The sequence below is a fragment of the Corvus hawaiiensis genome, chromosome 24 (assembly GCF_020740725.1).
Source record: "Corvus hawaiiensis isolate bCorHaw1 chromosome 24, bCorHaw1.pri.cur, whole genome shotgun sequence".
Taxonomy (NCBI): domain Eukaryota; kingdom Metazoa; phylum Chordata; class Aves; order Passeriformes; family Corvidae; genus Corvus; species Corvus hawaiiensis.
In genome coordinates, this window is record NC_063236.1 from 10,987,845 (window position 1) to 11,011,127 (window position 23,283).

The 23,283-nt window shown below is 54.3% G+C and overlaps 1 protein-coding gene and 1 long non-coding RNA gene across 3 annotated transcripts; one reads left to right on the forward strand and one right to left on the reverse strand.

Annotated features, from left to right (window-relative positions):
- Positions 1-1,052: 1,052 nt before the first annotated feature.
- On the reverse strand, positions 1,053-3,607 carry LOC125337678. The gene is made up of 2 exons (XR_007208114.1): positions 3,525-3,607; positions 1,053-2,030 (listed from the first exon to the last, which is right to left on the reverse strand). It is a non-coding gene; the product is annotated as an uncharacterized LOC125337678 (long non-coding RNA).
- Positions 3,608-5,885: 2,278 nt separating this feature from the next.
- On the forward strand, positions 5,886-22,250 carry WNT2B (Wnt family member 2B). 2 transcript variants are annotated; one of them, XM_048328277.1, is made up of 6 exons: positions 6,134-6,220; positions 13,261-13,972; positions 17,430-17,650; positions 19,206-19,483; positions 19,895-20,159; positions 21,208-22,250. In XM_048328277.1, exons 3-6 carry the CDS (start codon positions 17,524-17,526, stop codon positions 21,435-21,437), a joined length of 900 nt encoding a protein of 299 aa, XP_048184234.1. In that variant the 5' UTR covers positions 6,134-6,220; positions 13,261-13,972; positions 17,430-17,523; the 3' UTR covers positions 21,438-22,250. The 2 variants fall into 2 exon arrangements, with proteins under 2 accessions (XP_048184233.1, XP_048184234.1); XM_048328276.1 differs by lacking the exon at positions 13,261-13,972 and having other exon boundaries at positions 5,886-6,220.
- Positions 22,251-23,283: the final 1,033 nt, after the last annotated feature.

The window sequence follows — 23,283 nt, forward strand, 5'->3', positions numbered from 1 at the left end:
CAAGCTGTTCAGTGGAGATTCACTAGGACTCAGTGACCGCCCTGAGCTTCAACAGGGAGCAGGCAGCAGGGATGGATCCGGTTTGGGGAAGCACAGCGTTACCTGCTTCAAAGGGCAGAAAAAAACCTGTGGGAACCTTAATCAGGAAAGCTGCTGCAACGATGCCACCAGCCCAGGAACAGCTCCTTGCTTGGCTGAACAAAGCAAGTAATCTCAACCACTCCTTTTAGACCTTTCACCATCCTCGTGTCCCTCATTCGGGCATTCTCTAACAGCTTTATAACCTTCTTATATTGTGGTGCCCAGGACGTGAGGTGAGGCTGCATAAGCCCAGTGGGTCACCTTTGCCCAGGCGGACCACCTCCACCCAGGAGAAGGTGACCCCTGTGTCCAGGAGCTGAGCGCGGGTTCACGACAACAGCATTAAATCCTCATCACTGTCAGGCACTCCTCCCACCCGTACCTGTGGCTCACAGCGTCCCCCTCACTATCAGTAGTGTAGGATAAGAAATTTGCCTTGCATTAGTGAAATGATTATTCTTAATACTCAGACACTGATTGTATTCCTGAGGAAAAGGAAACATAAATCCCTCCTTGCACTGACAGCAACAACCCGCATCCCTAGATAGGAGAGAGCTAATTAAACCTGGTCATTCCAGCCAAAGCCCAACCAGCATGCTTGTACAAGCTTTGCGGTCAAAGCATGTGCAGGATTTGGCCCTATTTCCCCATTTTCATTAATCACAGGAACAATTCTCCACTTAGAAACAGTGCTAGAGATATACCTGATAGGGGGTTTTTTTCCCCCTGGCCACTTCCCACTTGGCAACAGGGATGAAGTTCTGCCTTTGCAAAACATTTTGAAACCTGTTTCTGTTCCAATTCAGAATCACCCACTCCAAAGTTTCCAGGTTATCTGTAAAAGAAAACCTAGGGAAATGGATGGCTTGAAATGCTTCAAATTGATAAACTCAAAATATGTTATTTTAACTGTAATTTTGGTTTGCATTATAAAGCAGAGTGAAAATGTTAAAAACCACAGAACAAACAGCCACCAGAAATAGGAAATGTTGTTTTGAAATTGAAGAAACAGAATGTTTTTGCCCTGGGACCACCTTCCCTTTCCTCCAAAGCTTGACAAGGTTTCACAAAACATTTCAAGTTTGATGTGCTGTGTTTTGGGGGGAGCTGAGCTGTTTCTGCTGGGGAGGGTAAGGAGAAACTCCAGGAGCAAGGAAAACAGCTGGAATCCAGACGAGGCGCACCAGTGCCATGGAGAGACCAGTCGCTCCAGCTGGGCTCCAGTGCTGGTTTAGGCTTGATTTTGGTGCTCCTGAGCCATTTCAGCTGCTCCAGTGGTGTCCAGAGGAGGCAGAGGTGTCCCCACCAGCATGGGAAGGCGGCTGCTCCGGGGATAAGGAAAAGGCAGCCCATGCTGCTCCACTCCTGTAAAAACCCACCTCAAACCCTTCCCCGGTAATAAATAAAGCAGCCACTGACCTCGGAGATTAATCAGTGGGCTGGTGTCTCTGCGTGATGTCACCCCGTGTTTTTCCACAGGCCTGTCAAATTTCAGCCCCGTCTGATCTCTCGATGACAGCCGGGGCTCGCGCCTGCCAGACAGCACCAGGCCGGTGGCGGGCGGGAGAGGCCGAGAGTGAGGCCGGCGGGATTTATGGCCGCTTTCTCCCCAGCTCTCCCGCACGCACAATACACAGATGCCTCTGGACGATGACGGAAACCGGGGCTGCTCAGCGCAGTGTGGGTATTTTTAGGTGTTATTGCACCATTTCTGGCCTTCAGTGACTTCTGTGACTAACACAGCTGGATTTGTGGCGATCCATCTGAACCTGGGTGCTCGAGCACATTGAGCTGCTCCAAGAGAAGCCTGTTGATCTGGTGGGCAAGGAAGGGAGGGCTTGGAGCCAGGCTAAGCTGATGCCACGGTGTGAGATGGATCTCGTGATGGGAAACCAGTTCTCTCCAGTGCATTGCAGCTGGCAAAGGCCTCCAGGCAGGCACAAAAGCTCCTGGTTGGAAACATCAGGGTTTTAATTTAACTTTTTGACCTTTACTCCTGCTTGCAGCTGAACCTGCAGCCTGATCACCTTCCCATGTTTTCCAGGCAGGAGCTGTTCATGTCCAGCTGGGCACCAGTGGGCACACATGAGAGGGAAGGATGTCCCCACGCCGTCTGCGCCCAGATAGCAGCAGAGGCCAAAGGCTTACACGCGCCAATGGCTGCAAGGTGAGGCACTGTGCGTCCACACAGCAATTAATACTGGAAGCAGGGGATAGACTAACTAGGCACATGCTGTCACTCTGCTAACAGGGCTGGCTTGTGCCTGTTTGGCTTCTGTTTCTGTGGAGGTGGGGACCATACCAAAAGGTCAATCCATTGTTCTGGTTATTTGTATCTATCCAAAATGCATTCTTAACATCTCAGAGCCTGGGGAGATAGCCAGGGGTTAACTGGGGACTGCTTGGCCTTTGGGAGCTCTGTTCTTTTGGGGGATAGAAGATCTTCCTACCATAGCCAAGTGCTGGAGTCACCAGGACTCAACATTAACCACACACTTGCCTTTGCTGGACCAGGTGCAGCTTGCAGAGGGCCCTGGGCTCCAATGGCCCTCATGTCCTAGTGCAGTCCCTTAGCAAGGAACCCCTTACCCGCCCCAGAAAGGAACCCCTAACCTGCCTGCAGAGCTGGAACTCCTCCTTGGCACCATCTGGGGAATGTGGGGGCCATCTCAGCCAGCAGCAGATGCCCCAGCATGGAGCAGGACTGTCTGTCTCAAGCCCAGCTCTCTCCTGGGGCTCCACTGGTGCCACTGTACTGGGCAGTGACAATGTCCAGCACTGTGTCCCCTGCTGTGCTGTGGCTGGAGAGGAAATGAGCTTGACGGAGGCTGTGGTCCCAGCAGCACACAGCCCTTCTCCACAAGTTCAGGAGCTTGATCGAGCTGCACTATCCATCCCAAAATAAGTTCCCAATAAATATGTCTATAATAGATCTTTGTTCCCTCAGAAAAAGGGTTTCCCATGAGGTGAGCCAGCCTGGCACTGAGGGTTATCCCAGGACAGTGATGTTTCCCCTTGGGTTTCAGGCAGCTGTGATTATGCAAGGCTCCGAGTTATTCCTGGGGCTGCCACATGAAAGGTGAGTTCCCTGGCAGTGCCCAGCATGGGCATTTGGAGGCATGGCCGCAATCCCCCTGCCACCTCCACTCGCGCCATGGGCTGGGCGCAGCCTCAGCACCTGTGCCTGCACAGTCAAAGCAGGAATCCAGTGCTGCAGCACGACAGACAGCTGGAGAGGGCAGGGGCAGACGAGGTCACACTGCTTTCATCTCATGGAAAGATGGGGAGACTTCTGCACAGCAGGGGTGGATCTGATACCCATCCCAGGCTTGCAAACCCCGTCTGATGGTGCCTTGAGTGCACTGCAGGCTGGATGCCACTTATGGAGCAGCTCTTTGGGGCAGGGAATGCTACAGCCCAGTCTTGCCCATGCATTTACTTACCCTGTTCTCCTCCTTAGGCATAACACTGACCATGGACTGTCCCTCTGCCCCTCACCACAGCTCTGTGTGTGACACCAGGCCCTGCAGCAGCTGCCCCAGCTTCCTGGCATGACCAGTCACCACCTTCAGCACCAGAACAAGTCTGTGGAGTGACCGACCTGTTAAGAAAATAGAGAACCCGTTCCTTTGAAGTTAATGAATTGTGAAAGCCTTTGAAAGCAGAGCCTTGTTTATTTACTCACCACAGCTCATGTGGACGAAGCACCCAGACACCCTGATTGCTGCTAATTTGAATCAAAGATCAAACATGAGGCTCTGCCCAGATGAGCTGCAGTTGGAGGAGTGAGAGCTGCCCTGGCCTCTTCACAGCCCAACACAGGGAGAGCCTGGTACAAAGCCGGGGACAGTCCATGGGCTGTCGGTTGGGTTTTATGGAGAAGAGCATCAAATAAGCCACCAGGCTGACAGAGAAATTCAGCATCCTGGGTGCACAGCTCTGACGCCCAGCCTGAGCATTTCACTTCAACACCAAAATTCATCTGTGATCCCCCCTGCAGACAACCATCACCCTCCCCTCCCAGGGCTGGCACTGCTGCCTCTTGCCCTCATCCTGAGTTTCATCCCGAGCCAGAGGTCTCCTGCCCGGCACCACATCACAGCCAAGACCTGCACATTCACATGAGCATCATGCTTGTCACCTCCTACCTTTCACTCCCCATGAGAGCAGGATACAGAGTACTCAGGCTCCTGCCTTTATGTAAAAACAAGCCAGTAACAGAGAAAAGCCCACAAAACGGCCACAGCAGAGCCTCCATGCATGCTGCCCACTATGATGGGTCTTCTAAACAAATTCACAACTTTTCACAGTCTATAAATATCAACCTTTTTGGTGCCACCACTTTGGGGATAAGCTGTAATGCAATAGTCTGTATGGGCTCTCTGACAAAAGGACAGCACCCCACCAGCACCAGCTTTCTGTCACTGCAGTTTTCCAAAAGTGTAATTGGATTATAACCACGTGTGAGCTTCTAGTCCTCATTTCTCCCAGGCTGGGGAAGTCGCTCTCTGATCTGAACAACAGGAATAGGAAAGAAAGAGCAGAATGAGCTGAGCTGGGTGGAGGGGAGGGGGTGGCTGAGGGCTCCGGCAATGTGGAAGGGACTTTGGTGGATAACAGGGTTTACAATCCCAGTAATTAATTAAGTATATAATGAAAGTGCTGAAAATGAGAGGTTACCAAAATGCCTGCTCACCTCCATGGTGTGGAAGGACCAGCCAGGCAGGGACCACATGGGGAAGAGGGAATTGCCAGTTAAGGTTGGTCTTCACCAGCTGTCAGTCAACAGTTTTAGGGTGATGAAGGAAGGCAAGGTGAGAGCCCAGGGCAGCTCATCCACTAGCTGTCCCTGTCCCTGTCCCACAACCACAGGTGACAGAGACACGTAGAGGAGGGAAAGCCCTTGCCAAATTAGTGCAAAGGGCTGCGCCTGGGCTTGGACACTGATACCAGAGGTGGCTCTTGCTGTGGCCATCACCATGCCAGGGAGTGTATGCCCACTGTGTCCCTGTCCCCCAGACCGCTGCCTGCAGGACCCCGGGCACCTGTGGGGTCTTCACCGCCTCCGTTCCATGGCTGGGACCTTCTCGGCCGCCCCGCACCGGAGCCGCCAGCTCCCGGCGAGCCGATCCCCGTGCGCTGCCCGCTCCTGCCCACACCGGGGCCGCGGGCGCTGCGACGGGAGGACACAGCCGCTGGCGGGGCGCGGAGCCCGGCGGGGCCCCTCGGAGCGCGGCTCACCCTGCGGTTTCCCACCCAGCAGTGACACCTGGCGGGGGCGAGCTCGGGCGGAGCCGGCCCCGCATCCCGCATCCCGCATCCCGCATCCCGCATCCCGCATCCCGCATCCCGTCGCGCCGCTGAGCCCCTTCCCCGGGCGGGGCCCGACGGGGCGGTCGCGACCGGCGGCTCCGCGCCGCATCCCCACGGGTGCGGGCGCGGCGGTGGGAGCGGCCCCGGTGCGGGGCGGCGGCGGGGGCAGGAGCCCGGAGGGGGCTGTCCGACGTGCCCCCAGGGAGGAGGGGGTCGGTCCGGCCGGAGCGGCGGCTCCGCGTCTCTGACTCTGCCCAATGAGAGCCCGCAGCACGGCGGGCGCCGGCAATATTTGGCCGCGGCCCCCGCGCTCCCATCCCCAGAGCGCCCTCGCCCTCCGCGCAAGGACCTCCATGGCCCGGCCCGGCCTCGCCGCCCGCCCCGCGCCGCTCGGGGGGTGCCGACCCCGCTGAGCGCCCCGCAGCCCCGCGGGGAGGGCCCCCTCGCCGCCCCCGGCCCGGCCCGGCCCGGCCCGGCCCGGCCCGGCCCCGCCGCCCCTCGCAGCAGCATGAGCCTGGGCGCGGGGGCCCAGCCAGGGCTCGCTCAGCAGCGCGGAGCCGGCGGACGCGCCGCGGGGCCGTGACGGGCAGTGCCCCGAGGGGAGCGCGGGCAGGACCCCCTTCCCCGGTCATTTCTCCGTCTGGACCCCGCCCCGGAGAGATATGCTCAGCCCAAACCGCCTGGAAGCGTCTCCAGGGATTGCCGTGGCCCCCGGGCGTGCGGAGTGCGGAGCCTTCCCTCGGACGGCGGGCGCGGCCCCCCGGCTTTGCCTTCCCCTCGTCCTCCTCCTGCTTGCCCTGACGCCCCGCGCCGACTCCTCGTGGTGGTGAGTTCCCGCGACGGCCCCGCCGCCCCGACGGTCCCCGGGCCACCGCCGGCGGGAGCTGCGTGGGGCGCGGTCGAGGGACGGGGATGGAGATGGAGACGGGGATGGAGATAGGGATGAGAACGGGAACAGGCGCGGGAACGGGGACAGGGTGAGGACGTGAATGGGGATGGGGACGGAGAAGACGGACTAGGAGTCGGGGCAGCGCTGGCGGGAGCGCAGCGAGCCCCGCAGTGTCGGAGCCGGCGCCCCGTGCCCGACGTGCGGCCGTGGGAGCCGGCGGGGACCGGCCGGGGCTGTGCGGGCTCCCCGCGGCTCTACCTGCGCGGCTCCGGTGGCGCCCCGGGCTCCCAGAGCGGAGCGGCAGGCGGCGGCCGGAGTGGAGCGGCGGAGACGGAGCCGCCCCGGGGCCGGTACCGAGTCTTTCCCCGAGGCGCCGTCACCGCAGTGGTCACGGGCACCCCGCGCCCCGAAAATGACGCCGGCTCCTTCCTTGGGGATGGGACTTGCCGCGGGGGCCTCCGGTTCTGTCGGGGAGCCCCCCGTGCGCTGTGACACCTCTGGAAGTCATCCCTCCCCGGGCACGGCAAGGATCAGGCTGAGCCCATCGGTACGGTTTAGACAGGGGAAGCGACAGCAGCTCCCCTGATCCCGCCGGAGCTCCCATCCCAACGGGCTGCACAGTTGCCTGCACAGTTATGTTACTTTGCTCCTGGGAAGCGAAGAAGTTGATGTCCCCCCTCCTTTAGATAAGATGAGGCTTTGTAACAGATAGAAATGACGCCATACCAAAAGCCTTCTGGAAATTAGTCTCCTCCTGCCGCGGTTTGTGTAACAATGAAAATTCATCTCTGCAGAATGACAGTAATTAGGAAAGCAAGGATTTCAAAGTTTTCCAATCGACCCTGTGCTGCTTCAGTAGTTCAGCAACACTGGAGAAAAAAAATAGTTGGCTGCAGGAAAGTTCTCAGTGTCACCCACCCTATAAAAGTCCGCTCTAATCTTGTGGAAAACAGTGTTTTCCATGCCAGTCTCATCATCATTAGCAGATCACGGTGGATTCGGCATAACTTGATCAAATTCAACCCATCTGCCACTGAAAGAAAACGGTAGTTTCTGGAAATTCTCAGCTACCGTGGAGCACTCTGTAAGGGCCAGGGAGCACTTAATAGTCACGCAGATAGCACAAGTATTCCCGGTGTTTGAGAGCACGTCTGGGCGTGTGGCAGCCCTGGCCGGGCTGGCATCCCTAGAAGAGCGATTCCAGGGTGAGAAAGGCGGATGGGAAAGCCGTGGGGCTGGGAGGGAGCGGGGAGCCCGGGGGACATGCTGCTCGGGCAGCTGGTGGCAACCAAGCACAAAAGCAACTTCTTCAAGAGACCAGAAAATGCCCGGGGGGGTGGGGGGGGTGGCAAATGGAAAGTAGAAAGAGCAAGGCTGTTCACAGCCATGCCCAGAGGTTTCCTGCAGCCTGGTCAGCCATGGGGAACTGGAATCACTGGGAGAGAAAATGAGTCACTGTTGAGGAGTCTCAGGTTGATACAAGCACTGACCTGGCTTCCCTAGCCGGCTCTGCCCCAACCCAGCAGGGCAGGTGAAGGCAGGATGGCTTCTGTGGGCAAGGTGAGGTTGCTAAAATGCAAAAAGCCGAGGAAGGAAGGAGGGGACAGTGGAGAAGTTGGATTATTTCCATTATCGCGGAGGCTGGAGAAAGAGAGGTTTGTTAGAGCTGAGGAGTGAGTGCAGGGGGATGACATGGCTGGGAAAAAAAGAGGAATGTAGTAGTCCCAGCATCATCTGCCCAGAGATGGGCAGTTCCGGTAACACACGTGGATGCTGAAGGGTGAAAATTCCTTCCTTAGGAAGAGTGTTAAAATCACCTATTTCCCTTACTGTCATACCCCACTTCTCCCCACAACGGCTGCGCCGCGGTCTGCCCTCATTCCAAGTGCGTGTCGCTTCCCAGCAAGGGGGAGGAAAAACAGCCACGTTTTAAGCCTCGGTACCTATGGCTTGTTTGGAGGAAGCTCGATTTAGCTCCCACAGCAGTTTGTGTTCTCAGCTTGCGGACCGATCCCCGGCTGGCAGCTCGAGGGGAGAGGAGAGCAGGGCAGCCCTGGGGAGCTGCGCTTGTCTGGGGCTGGGCAGGTCCCCCCGCGCAGCCCCACGGCCACGGTGCAGCCAGGCACAATGCCTTCGGACATTTTTGCCAAGTAGTATTGGTTCCAAGGACCTTAAATACGTGACTTTTAAACCAAAACCAATTAGAAATTGAATATATTAAACTCTTAAGGTTCACACTTTCAGTTGAACTTTCTCTTCTGGAAAGCTGAACATTCCTAAGAAAAGCCTAAATTGAACTGAGCGCTGTTGTGCTGGACGTGTCAGTCCAGCACAATAGCGTGTTTAGTTGAAATTGTGTTTTACTGAAAATGGTTTCAACCAGCTGTGGTTTGGGAAAAAGTTATTCAGTGATTTGCATAGGTTTCCAAGTACATCTTTAGCACCACTGATGTTACAGTAAATACATTTAGTGGTGCATCATCATTCCTTATTTTAATTATTATTGCCAAATTCTTCTAGGGATTCACACACAATAAACTTGTGGAACTAGAGGAAATGCTTCTCATTTTCAGAGTCAGCTTTTTAAGTAGTTTAATAGGAAAAACTGGGTCCCCTCTGATCACAGTACATGGAAAGGAAATATCAACCAAATGTTTCTTCTAAACAACTGCAAATTATTAATTTTCAGTGACGTCAGGCATGGCTCAGCTGCCTCACAGAAACGCCAGGAATGGGTGAACTTTGGCGTCCAAAAGAGTGGTTGTGGGTGTGTGTGTGTGCATGTGCACGTGCTCAGAGCACGGGCAGAGGGGACAGGTTGGGGACAGTGGGGTTTTGGCCTGTGTGGTTGTGGCCGGGCTCCGAGGCCACCGTGACTAACAGTGACGGCGGGATGGCTGTGGCTGTGGGGAGCAGCACCCTTGCATAAATGCTTCCAAACTCTAAAGTGTTACTTAGCAACAAAATACCAGCTGAAACACAGACAGAAATTAAGAAGGAATGCAACGGGAAAATCCCTAAATCCCGTTTACACTTGCGTGCACTCGAGTATGGAGAGCAGCATCGTCTGGGGGATGGCGGCTGGCAGGGCTGTGCCCTGCGCCGTGAGAGGCCGTCAGGCCCCAAAAGCGGCCTCCAAAATTCCTTTGGAAAGATTTTGGAGATTAGACAAATGTTGCTTATAAACATAAACTGTGCAATAAACAAACTTGGTGTAAATAACTAAGTAGAGTTTACTCGCTATTGAGAGGCTAGCGAGCTGTTCTGGTGTGGAAAGCCATTCTGAAATTAAAGGTTTGGTTAAAGAAAAATGTACACAAAGCCCTGCATACCCCCCTGCATCCCACCCTCGCACACACCCACTCTCCTGCAACCCACACGGACCCCCCCCATCTCCCCAGCACACCAAATCCTTGTTAGCTAACTTGTTTATTGCTAACCACAGCCCTTGGAAACTACAAATATTTAATTTCATCTGGCATTGGAACAGATGGGAGGCATCAGGCTCCCAAAGAGATAAAACAAATCTGTGAAAGAAAGAGGATCGCAAGTTTGGGTGTGGGTTGGAGAGCATGTGGGAGCCTGGCAACCACATGGGGCTACCCATGGTGCTGGCAGGATACGGGGGCTCCAAGAGAGCTGCTGCATCCTGGGGTGTGATGTCCGTATGAGGATTTTGAGGGATGACCAGTCCAGAGTCAGGCAGCCATCATGGTCCAGCTCCCTTCCTTGGCCAGGGAAGGAGGAGTGTGTTCATGGGCATGGAAAACATACCAAGGGCAAATCACGAAGCAGGAGTGCTCATCGCTCCCTCTGTGTCAGAGCAACCCCTGGACATGGTGTCAGGCTCTGGCCAAGGGTTTGGCAAGGACACCCCCACTGCAGATGGAGAAGGGGATATTCTCACCATGATGGGTTGTTGGCAAGAGCTGTGCTCCCGCTAGCGTTCTCCAGGATTTGCGATGTATTTCCATTGTGACACCAGTGCTGTTAATGGTCCAGGTACAGTGAATGGGCACAAGGAGTGATGGAAAAATGGAGCCACCCATATGTGGATACAGGATATAGGAGAGAGAAGCTCATTTAAGCAGGCATCATGCTAAGGTGTGTGGGAGGGGAAATAGCATAAATAGGAATGTTTGAAATTAAGCCAAGGGAAAGACAGCTGCATGGAGGAGCTCCACAGCCCACTGTGTAACCCTCTGGGGCGCAGGGGTGCCGCTCCTCCCCTCCGTGCCAGTCTCAGCAGGGCAGACCCACAGCAGCCCCCGGAGGGCTTTGCTAGTAGAGGGTCTGGCAGGCTGTGTGGGGGCTGCGACGCCTGTGTGTCCATGGCTGTGATCCCATCCTGTGCCTTGAACCATTCCCTCCACCACCAGCACCTCGGCTGCAGAGCAGCTCATCACCCATTCAGTCTTGGCACTCTTGGAGGCAAGATACAGAATCACAGAATAGATTGGAAGGGACATTAAAGCATCTCGTTCCAACCCCTCTGCCACGGGCAGGGACAGGGGACAAAGTACTGGGAGCAGAACTTGCCACCTCAAAGGGGAGAGGACGTGAGCACTTGGGACACTGAGATCCTGGGGTGTTCGCCCCGGCTGTCAGTTTGTTGTTGCAGAGCACTTTGCATGGCAATAAAAGCAGGAGGTCAGTGACCAGGAAGTCTTTATCCTGAGGCGCTCTGCAGCTCCGGCTGTCCAGGCGGCCGTGCTGTGAAAAATAAGTTTTAAAGTAAAGTCAGACTGATGGAGAATGAACCCCGTGGCCTTTGCAGCAGCCCTGGTGTTCTTGGTTAGGGTGGATGCAACAGATGGGTTCTCTCAGTCACTCTGCGCCATTATAATAATCCTAACTGTGCTGCTTAGTCCATTTTTCATTAGGGTCACTTTCACCTATAGGAAATCTTTCTTAGAAAGAAATGCAGGAGGAAAAAATCCTTCTGCTCTTCCAAACTCATTAGCTTTTACTATTACCAAAAGTGATTTCAGCAGTGCCATGAGGAGATCTGTGCTGGGCCAGATCCCATGGAAACACACAACTTCTTCCCGGAGCAGCTCACACCCGACACACAGGATGGAAAAGAGAATTGTACATCTAGCTTTACTAACAGAAATTGTCTTACCTCCCCACCTCTTAGCAAAGGACTTTAAGATTTGGGGAGAAAAAAATTGATTCTTAAGGGTAAAGGATATTTTTAATGAGCAATTATTTTGTATTCATGCACCACCAACAATGTCCCTGAGGAGCAGCTTTCACCCAGCACTGACCAAAGTTTTCAGACCCCAATTTTCAGGTCACTGTTATGCAAGATGCCAACAGCAAAGCCTCCCACATCTGCCCAGGGGACAACAGAGTACAGTACCCATCTGCTCCATCTCCCCAGGACCACAGTGTTTCAGTCCTCCTCACAGAAACTACATCCCAATGACCGCACTGGGGTGCAGGAAAACCACAGAGAGCGGACAGAGGCCAGGATCTGAAGGCAGACAACTGTTAAAAGAGGAATGCACAAGAAAGAGAAAGATAACAGTGCAGAAAATGAAAAACATGTCCCTTGAGTGGCACGGGTAGTGGCTCAGCATTATGATATTAAAAATTATTGGAGTGAGACTAACGCTCTCAACATGCAGAGTAGTGGGTCTAAGTGAGGAAATTAGGACTATTAATTATTCCAAGGCGTTAAGAATTCCAGTAGGCCAGGATGGCCCTGTTCCCAGTGGGGCTTAATAAAGTACTCAGGGTTTGTAATACTAAAATAATATCTCAGATGCCTATAGCACCTTGCAACCCAAAGTGCTTGGCAGTTGGCTATAAATTGTCTCCCACAGCAGGGAGAGCGGAGGAAGGAAGGTGCAGCATCCTTGGGAAGTATGCAAAGAACTTGAGGAGGTGAAATGCTGCCAGGCATGATGGAATTTGCTCTTTAGCAGGCAAAGAGGCAGGGATGTTGGATTTGATCCTATCTGCATGAGGTGTCTCCAACAGCTGCCTAGGGCTTTCCAGCCTCCCACCAAAATACAGATTTCATGAGGACTCAGTGGGATGGGAAGAGACCCGAAGCCAGGGTAGTTGGGCTCCCAAGTTGATTGTCAGGACTGTCAAAACTCTTACAGAGCAACAGGGAGCTGAATCACCAGGGGATGGACTCCCACAGGCTCTGATGCCACCAAGAAGTCAGACCATGTTCTGGTCTCAGCCTCAGAGCTCTTTTCAGACCTCAGGAGCAGAGACTGTCCAGAACCCCCAGGAGCAGCCGACATGGCTGGGGGTCCAGGGATTCCAGGTTGCCTTACCCGCCCTGAACACACCCTGCACATGGTAGGGAGTCGCTGTGCCAGGAAAGGCGAATTCTCCAGCTGAAAACCCATTACCTGGGATGTCAGAGCCAAGCCTGATGCCATCGCTAAGACCCTTTGAGTGGAAGGAGCATCCCTTCACCTCAAAGCCATCTCTGTGTGTCAGGGACCAGCGTGGGCTCCCTGAGCTCCCTCACACCAGGATCCTGGCCCACTGCATCACAGAGCTGCTTGCACAGACAACCTTCTCCCACATAAAGCTGTGACAGTGATTTTAGTTAAGCTTAGCTTCTTTTAATCTAATTTAAAACTGTGCCTTTAATGGTGCTCGTGCAACCCCAGTTTGCCCACAGTAGGAACTTAGGAGGTTTCAAGCAGCTGTTTTAATTCAGAGCATTAAAATTTTGATTTGCCTGAGAATGGCAATTCCAAAAATTTCCCTTTTAGAATCTAGTCATGTTCAAATAGGTTTTCCAATGCCTTATGACATGGTGAAAAATGAAGTCTTAGCTAAAGCAATGTCTAGTATAAATTTCATTGAAAACTGAATTAGGGCACTCAGTTATTTCACAGGAACACCTTGGTATTATGGAAGAGCAACAGAACAGTTTCTGATTCCATGTAACTTTACAAATTCCCTTGAAATTAATTTCTTTCTTCAAAACCTCATTTTCCAAGAGACATTTCCCACCTGATATTTCCCAGTGAGCACATGCAAGGAGGAGAGCAGCCATGGAAACTCTGAGGTGTTCAGACTGTCACCTGAGCAGGGGGCAGAGACACGAGGAGCCACAGGAGCCTGCAAATCCTTGGCGAAGCCGGGCAGGCTCTGTTGGGAAGCACAGGAGCAGGACGCATCCAGCACAGCCAAGCCGTGGAAGGGGGTTAGCACAGCCTGCACGCTACCAAGTAAATAGATGCGTCTGCCTCTGATTTGCATGTTTATCTTAGAAGCAATTTAGGTTTCTCCTTGTTTACAAGAGCCAAAGTCAGCAGACTCTCCACAAGAACAACAACTGGAAGCCAGAGCGTGACGGTTGTCTCCTGTTCCCTCGTGCATCGGCACTCGCGGGATGCTGGGACGAGCTTGCTGCAGCCGTGCCTCTGGATGCATCCCCGCAGCTTGCACGAGGGAGGAAGGCTGGCAAGGAGAGAAGAGGGCTCCAAAGGCACCTGCCCTTGGAACATGAAGTCTGCATCATCTGCTGTTTTGCTGCCTCGCGAGAAGCAAGGAAGGGAGGGCGGGAGGTCCGGCACACAGTGTCCCACAGCACGGCCCCTCACTGCCGGCTCCGGGCAGCGGGACTCCGGGAGAAAACGGGAAATGCACCCAGCTCGGAACCGCACACTGATCGGCAAGAGGGCACGCTGCAGCATCGTGCAGCCCAAGGTGGGCAGAGGGATTGTGCCAGCCCCTCACCCGAGCTGGGCAGACAGCTCTTCACTTGGCAAAGGGCGATGCCAGGGCTTTATGCACCCTCAGGAGGCAGCAGCACGTGGAATCCCCTTGGACAGGGTGGGGGATTGTTATCCCCATGGGCATGCACTTAATTATCCACTCCCGTCTTCCCTCCCTTCCAGCTCCTCCTCACTGCAGGCTGCCCAGCTCCTGCTTCTGCCTCTCTCCTCCCAACCCTGAAGTCCAGGCCTGAGCAGCCTCCAGCATCAGGAGTTCTCTCTCACAGAGTTTTCTGAACTCAGGGCTTGGGTTTTGTGGTTTTTTTTTTCAGCTGGAAAAATGCAGATTCCCCCAGAGTACAGCGCTGCAGAAATGTGCCACTTCCAGCACAACTTCATTTGTTTGAAAACAAAGTTCTGATAAGGCAGCTGGGGACTTCTCAGAATATCCATTGTCTTTCCCATTGCAGTGTTTTTAAAATGTCACAGATTTTGAGAAATAAAATTGGAAGGGATGCTTTCATCTATCCAAAACAAATGTTTGGGTTTTTTCCCCTCCCAAAACTCTGCTTGGCAGAATTTTCTGATGTTCCTCGTCTCGCTCCAGTTCAGAGTAACTGAACCCAACTGGAGCATTTCTCACCAAGTGGAAGCTTTCGTCTTTGCCGAGATAATCACAGTCTTTCCAGGCCATGGGAGGAATTTTCCCTTTAATTGTGTGCTAGATTTCAGTAAATAAACTCTGATGGAATCCTATAGGTGCTGTTGTAAATCCACTGCCACAGGCCACAGGCAAAGGGAGATGCAGCCTCTGACCCTGGTGGTTCTGGGGTGCACATGGTGAGGTGCTCCCGCAGCAGTTGGTGCCCTTTGCTCTGCTCTCCTTCCACTTTCTCCTGCTGATAATGTTTGCTCTGATCTGGGTATTTGGCAGGAGAACTAAGGAGAAGTAATTAGCTTCCAGTGTGAAAAAGGGAGTGCGTAGTGTTTATCTTGTCTGGAGGGTTTCCCTTGATCTCGGTCTCCCAGGGGATGGTGTTGTGCTTTATCCATCACTCTCCAGTCTGGGAGGCAGCTCCTCTGCCCACTGCTTTGTCCCAGCCCACTCACAGCCCACTGCTGTGACTGGACACCAGTGCACCAGCTCAGTAGCCCTGGCACAGGGCAGGGGATGGGGTCCCCACAAGGTCCACGGTGAGGTGGCCCATCACAGAACATTTTACCTTTTCCAGCTTCCCCAGCATCCCTTTTCTCCAGCGAAGAGGAGCTTTGGCTCCTTCTGAACCTCCATCCTGCAACCTGCTGCCTCCCAGCATCTGAGCACCGCTCTTGCCAGCACAGGCCAGAGCCAGCCATCCCCATCCTTGCTGGGCAGAATGAATTTAGGGCTAGAGACCTGGCCATGCTTCCCCATAGGAATTCTGCAGTCCCACTCAATGCCACCATGCCATCATCCAGCTGTCGGATGCTCCTCTGTCCTGCCCTGCCCGCCATGGGAAGGAACAGGCTGCTCTCACAGCGTGGCATGAATAAGGCAGTGAAACACCCGCAGTCAGCAGTGCTCGAGGAGCTCCTGTTGGCTTTTCTTTCCCAAACAGCTTCTGCTGCTTCCCTGTTCCTCTGCTTCAGGATGAAAGGCTGGCGAGCATGCCTGTGACAATAATGCTCACTGCCCCTTGGAGTCTGGGCTTGCAAAGCCATGGGGAGCTGGATTTATTATCCTCAGCTCCAACCCGAGATGACCTTGTGCCTCTGCCAGCATTTAAACAAAATATTTTAAAAGAGGGAAGAGATCCCATTGCTTTCTGTGCTTGCAGGGCTTTCCTGAGCCTGGGAGCTCTCTCTGGGGTTGATAGAACTGAGAGAACATGTCCAGAGAGAGACAATGAAATATTGTCCAAGCTTATTGCTTTTTATTATTGAAGGAAGGTTTTTGCTTCCAGTCTGGGGGCTAGAAAAATTCTGAATATCACCCAAACCTTATCCCCTCCAGCCAGAATCCCAGCTCCATGCTCTGCGGCAAAAATCATCCTCCAGCACAAGCAGCAAGAGGGGCGAGCGGGTGGTGCAGGCAGGAGCTGACAGGGATGGAAAATTCCATGTTGCTCCCATTGTCCAGGGTGGTGTGAGAGTGTGGCGCAGAGCTCAGATCCCTCCCCGGTGGCTGTGGAAAGCTGCCCATGGGGCTCAGCCAGGCTCTGGCAGGCTGCTGTTTGTGCGTTGTCTTTCTGCTCGGAGTTCCTGCTCTCTCCCCACTGCTGCAGGGAGGGGACTGGGATACAGGCGGGATAGGAGCCACAGCACAGTTCTATCAGTTGTGCAGCTTCAGGGCATGAGAGTAAATGTTCAGGAGATGCACAGAGAGGAATCAACAGCTGGGGATAACAGTGTGAGTAAGGAGTGCAGCAACAAGAGGTGAAGCCTGCTCCTCTTCCTCCTTCACCTGTGCATGGCACAGGTGTCTATGCTACGGACATTCCTGAAGAATGCAGGCAGGAGACAGGACAGAGCCTGCGCCAGCCACACGGGGCTCAGCTGGGCTCCATCCTGCTGTGCTCAGCAGGGCTGGGTGGCAGCGCGGGGCTGGGATGTTGGGAAGAGGGTGAGAGGGAGGTTTTGCACATCAGCAAGTTTCTCTGCTGCTGCCCGAGGAGTTGACACAGCTCAGGCTTATGGGACACATCCCATGACTCACAGCACCCAGAGCTGGCTGCCTCCTGGGGGAGACGGGCTCCACAGACTCCCTGCTCCTTCCTGCAGTGATGCATGCACTGAGAAAAGCTCTGCTTGCTCCTGGCTGGTGCATCTCAGGATTATTTTATTAAACAAAAAGGCTGTGATGGCTCAGCAGTGCCCTGTCCCTGTGTCCTGTCCTGCCTGTCTGAACCACAGCCCCAGGCAGATCTTGACATGTGCCCACAGTTCTCCCATGCCAAGGGGGCACATTGCATAGAGACACCCTGGGCAGAGCCTGGAGCAGCTCTGACACAGCTAGAAAGGAAAGGGAAAGCTGGACTTCAGTGTAAGACCCACCAACCAAGGTGAGGACCTGGAGTCGCTTGGTTTGTTCAGCTGGAGAAGAAATTAACAGAGACTGAGGTCAGACTTCATTGGGGTCTGCTGCTTCCTCCTGAGGGACAGCTCTGATCTCTGCTCTCTGTGACCAGGGACAGGACGCAACGCAATGCCTGGAGATGGATATTGGGAAAAGGTGGTTGGGCACTGAACAGGCTCCCCAGTGCAGTGGTCATGGCCCCAATGCAGCCAGAGCTCAAGGAGTGTTTAGACAATACTCTCAAGCACAGGGTGGGATTTTGGGGGGTGTCCTGTGCAGGGCCAGGACTTGGACTTGATGATTCTTGTGGGTCCCTTTCCACTCAGGATATTCAGTGATTCTATGACTCCCCTCTGCAGGCAGGGCAGTAATGTGGTACCATTCTCTCTTGCAGGTACATCGGGGCGCTGGGTGCAAGGGTGATCTGTGATAACATCCCCGGGCTGGTGAACAAGCAGCGACAGCTCTGCCAGAGGTACCCTGACATCATGCAGTCGGTTGGGGAAGGAGCCAAGGAGTGGATCCGGGAGTGCCAGCACCAATTCCGGCACCACCGCTGGAACTGCAGCACCCTGGACCGGGACCACACTGTCTTCGGCCGGGTCATGCTGCGAAGTAGGTTCTGCCCTGTCCCCTTCCCAGCACCGTGTGCCTTGTCTTCCTGGGAGAGTCTCTCCTCTCACTGGGCTGCTGTGCCCGGTGGCTTGGATTACTCCCTGCGGAGAGCTTTGCCTTTTCTTGTAAATTAATCAAGTAGTAATGGGAGCAGAGCACTGCATTTGGAATAGCTGCACCAGATGAGATGGAGCAGGGGGAGTGCTGGGGGAGAAGGGGGAAGGAGACACCTCCGGAGAACAGGCTCATATGTAAACAGTAATGGGATATATAAATATTTGGAGAGCGGGGTTGGCCAGGACTCAGCAATTCACGTGGGAACTGGCTGTTCCCTCGCATGGCAAGGGAGGCAAGGCAGAGACACAGCTCCAATCCTTGATTCAGGCTCCAAGGTGGAGGAGGATCATGGCTATGGGGCAGGTGCCAGCCCTGCACAAAGGGCTGGGCATGGCCCCTGCTCGGGAGGGACCTTCCCGCTCCAGGTGAGGGATGGACACAACACCAGCAGGGATGCACCCAAGAAACGTACCCAAGGAACAAAGAGGAAAGGTACCATGGGGACAGGGATGGGGCAGTTCCAGAGCAGGAGCAGCATCATGGGCTCCAGCTGCCCCGGGAGTCATCTGGCAGCAAACAGGCCCTGGGAGCTGGTGCAAGCCCTGGCACAGGCAGCGGCACTGCAGGACAGATGCTGCTGCATCCCATGACGTGCCAGGAGTATCCAGCCATGTGGCCTCCAAATCAAAAGCGGCTGGAAGAGTCTTCCCACTCGCAGCTCGTATGGAGGACACGTGAGCGCCACGCAGGGAGCCAGGCAGTGGGGGGCTTGCTCCTAGCTGGCGGGGGGATGGGGCAGCTGCCCATGGGTTGGACGAGCATCAGAGCCGCAAGGAAGATGCCCAACCTGACTGGAGGGAAGGGGACTGGAATGCCGAATGCAGCACTCACCCTGCCATGCTGCAGCCTGCCTGCTCAACCTCTCTGTTCCCATCACGGCACCTTTTCTCCTGCTTGCATCCTCTCCTGGCAAAGGATGGGGAATGATGAAAGCTACTCGCCACAGCCCCATCCTGCGAGGCCCAAAGAGACCTCTGCTGCCTTTGAAGTTGCTTTCAAAGGCTCTCAAAATGAAGACTAACATGGTTTTGATTTGCAGCTTCTTTTACAACATTATAAAAACAGCTGCAAACTTGAACCAGAGACATAAAATAGCAGGCAGTGAGCTGTGCTGTGTGGGGAGAGCGGAGCCCGGCCGGGGCTGGCGCTGCCTCCATGCTCTGCACAGCACTGGGATGGAGGGAAGTGGCCTTGACAGAAGGGTGCTGGCTGGTCCTGCAGGCTTAGCACCCGTGGACATGTACCCTGAGCACTTCAATTAGTGTGAAAGGCTCCAGGGAAGCTGAGTCTGGACACTGTAGTCAGCAGAGGTGTTTGGGCTTGGCTTACCCACATACAGGATGGTCTCGCTCCCCATGCCCTGGTCTTTCACGGGATGCAGGTGCTTGGCACAGCCTGGCACGTTCACTCCCCGTCCTTGTTTCTCTCCCCGTGGCAGGCAGCAGGGAGGCCGCCTTCGTCTACGCCATCTCCTCGGCTGGGGTGGTCTATGCCATCACGCGGGCGTGCAGCCAGGGGGACCTCAAGGTCTGCAGCTGTGACCCGCTCAAGAGGGGCCGCTCCAAGGACGAGCGCGGGGAGTTCGACTGGGGCGGCTGCAGCGACAACATCAACTATGGGATCCGCTTTGCCAAAGCCTTTGTGGATGCCAAGGAGAAAAAAGTGAAGGATGCCCGGGCGTTGATGAACCTGCACAACAACCGCTGCGGGAGGATGGTGAGTGCAGCCCCTGCAGCAGAGCCCAGCACTTGCCCATCCCACTGGGACCTTCCGTAGGGAACTGGGCAGCTGAGACAGCTTGGCCACAGAAACAGGACCTTGGGCATCTCTGGAGGGCGGTTCCTTCTGGGGATGAGGGCTGGATGCTGCCCTGCCTTCGCAGTGCTCCTCTGCACACTTTGCCCTGGGGAATGGCCCCACGAGGATGGCAGGACCCCACTTCCCTTTGCCTCCTGTGTCCTTGCTGATGTTGGCATCAGTCACCTCTGTACACAGCCCCCATCTCCAATTAGGAGCTCCATCCCACACAGCCAAGGGCTGATAAGCTGCACCAGGAATGAGTGGACACTAGTGCAATACCTGATGCCCAGGATGACCACTGGTCCTTATGCATCCCTCTTCCCACAGGCTGTGAAGCGCTTCCTGAAGCTGGAGTGCAAATGCCACGGGGTCAGCGGCTCCTGCACACTAAGGACTTGTTGGCTGGCAATGTCAGATTTTCGAAAAACAGGGGATTACCTAAGGAAGAAATACAACGGGGCCATCCAGGTGACGATGAATCAGGATGGCACTGGCTTCACAGTGGCCAACAAGAACTTCAGGAAGCCCACAAAAACAGATCTGGTGTATTTTGAGAACTCACCTGATTACTGTGTGATGGACAAGTCAGCAGGTAAAACCCAGAGCTCCAGTCATTACCCAAAAGCATCTCTTCCTCCCTTCCCAACAGCCAGCAGCTCCCAGCTAGCCCAGCCTGGGGCCTCAGCTCCCCCACTCAACCCCAGTCTTTGGAGACGGGGTTACCCAGACCCAGACTCCCCACAACACCCCACACCTGCACAGGCAGGAATGCGTCTGTCCAAAATCCCCAAGCTTTACACCAAAGCCCCAAACCCCTCAGGCTTCTGGTAATGACAGAAGTGGAGTGTATCATCAGAGCCCATCTCCTGCAGAGCAAAGCTCTCTTGAACAGGCAACAAAGAGCCTGTTCCGTGCACAGGCTGCCAGCTGCTCCTCTGAACACAGCCCGAGGTTGGGATGAGAGCGGGGAAGGGGTGTCAGGGCTGCTGGACTCCTGCAGAGATGATCAGTGGTTTCTCAGCCTGGAGCATTCCCAGGTTAGGAGTTCGCAGCAGCCATGGGAGCTCGGTGGGGAAGACAAAACATGCTCCTGCCATACTCAGCCCGAGCAGAGAGGGCATTCTGAGCTTTGCCAGCTGCAAAGCCTGGCTCGGTGGGCACACACTGCTCCAGGGGTCCCCCAGGCACAGAGGAGCTGCACAGAGCCCATCCCTGTCCCCCACCACTCTTATGCTCTGGCAGCAGCAAACACAGGCTCTAGCAGTGGGCTTGGGAAGGGGAGCATGCAGAGTATCATAGAAACCCAGAATGTTTTGGGTTGGAAGGGATGTGAAAGATTATCTCATTCCAACCCTCCATCATGGGCAGAGACACCGAAGCTGCGTCCCTGGCTGGGTTCGCAGCATCCCATATCCATAAAGCACAGCAAGTGCAGGCTCCAAAGTGCTGCCTTTGGAGACCCCACTGCAGCACATGCTGTGACAGGAACAATGGGATTTCCCCACTGAAGCAGTCGCACCCAAGGTCCCCACCGCAGCTGGAGATGCCCAGTCTCACCAGTAACCCCTGCGGGTGGGTGGGCAGGGAAGTGTTGGAATACGATGGAGAACACCCTGACCTGCTGTCGCTTCCTTCCCCAGGCTCCCTGGGCACGGCCGGCCGGGTGTGCAGCAAGGTGTCCCGCGGGACGGACGGCTGCGAGGTGATGTGCTGCGGGCGGGGGTACGACACCACGCGCGTCACCCGCATCACCAAGTGCGAGTGCAAGTTCCACTGGTGCTGCGCTGTGCGCTGCAAGGAGTGCGAGGACACTGTGGATGTGCACACGTGTAAAGCTCCCAAACGGGCTGAGTGGTTGGACCAGACCTGACGAGATGGGAGCACTGAGGGAAGAAGCCACTGCCACTTGCCCCTTGCAATCTTTTTTAACCCCTGTGCCCTGAGGGCCACGATGTTCTGGGAGCTGTAGTTCAACTGCATGGCTTTTATTTAATTAATTCTGCAAAGCACTAAGGAAAGGACTACAGTTCCCAGGAGGTACTGTGGGCCCTTCAGATTTGCTCAGCAAAACTAATCCCTGACCTAGGAGGAGGCTGCGATCCTTGCTTAAACTGTGAACCTGCAAAGGTTCTCTTCGCAAAGGGACAGTGCAACCAATATGGACTCAGAGGACCGACTGTCGGGACGTGATGGCTGAGGAATCCCGTTCCTCCCCAGAGAATCTACGTGACAGTAAAGCTTCACCAGCAAAAAACATTAGTTCAGAATAATCTACTCTTGCAAAAGCACTCTTGCTTTTCCTTTTCTGCAAGGCCAGAGGAAGGGTGTTGTGAATCTGTAAGACAGTTCCATGATACCCGTGTTTCCCTTGAGCAGACCTGGCACATCACTAACCCCACTGAGCAAGAGTCACCTCTGCACGAGGCTTGTCCCTGTGTCCCCAGCACAGGGAACAAGTAGAGCTCTAACTTGGACCTGAACCCTGAAGGACTGCACAGAGACAAGGCCACCTCTAGATGCTGGTGGATACAAAGGGCTTGAAAGAGCAAATGAAACCTGTGAACTTACTGGTAGGTTCTGAAGTCAACGGTACAACAGCATCTCTGTACAACTCACGTGTATGTTGTGTATATTGCTTATTATTTTAAGTCAAAATTCATTATAAACCTGTATCAGAAAATTATGTCCTTTGCTTTTTGAATTCCTACACACTCAGTTGGGCACTTTCCCAGAGCAGGAACCAGCCTGCAGTGTTTCTCTTCCCTGCTGTCTGCAGCTCCTGCTGTCCCAAACCTTCCTACAAAGTTGAGCACCTGAAGCCCCAGGGGAATCCTTCCTCAGCAGCATCACGCTTCAGGACATGTGGATGCCCCATCCCCAAAAGTGTCCAAGGCCAGGTTGGACAGGACTTGGACCACCCTGGTCTAGTGGAAGGTATCCTTGCCCATGGCAGGGGGTGGAACAAGATGAGGTTTAAAGTCCTTTACCACCCAAACCATTCCATGGTTCTATAGCACTGGGTTGAGCAGGAGATGCTTGATAAGCTTCCAAATCTTTCCGATTAAAAAACCCCAAACACTAGAAACATAATCAACTAAAATTGAAGTTGATGAGAGGAGGGGCAGGCAGCTGCAGAGCTGCTGGTAGATAAGTTACAGGGATCCACCCCTCATGTCTACAAATTTCCTCTTTTCTCCACCAATTTGAGCAAGCAGACATTACAAGAATGCTTTATTCGGTGTACAGATATTTTATAGAGTCTGGTCGAAAGGTGCCAGTCCACATAAAAAAATGCAGTGTATAACAGTTGAACCTGGAAACTAAACTGACCCAGATAAAAAAGAAAAATTACCTTAATCATTGCAATTCGTGAGGCTGAGGGTGCTCCTGCAGTTCCCTCACCTGAGCTAGGCTGCACATTGCCTCAGGCAGGCTGTGCCTCCTCCCTGAGCCAGGAAAAATGGCGTTCATTTTCCTGATACTGCTCAGCATCGTGCTGGTGAGCAAGTAAGGATGTTTCACACAGAGGAAGTTTTCATGGAAATTCCAAGCTTGTAACAATAAGAAAGGCCAAGTCAACAGGGATATTCACCTGCAAATACTTTTTGCTGGGGTCTGCTTTACAGCAATTAGCTGCCAGAGGGGATGTCAGAGGTCTCAGAGGAGCTGGGGTTTTCTCCTGGAAACAGCGAGATGTGTGGGCAAGAGGGAGCTGA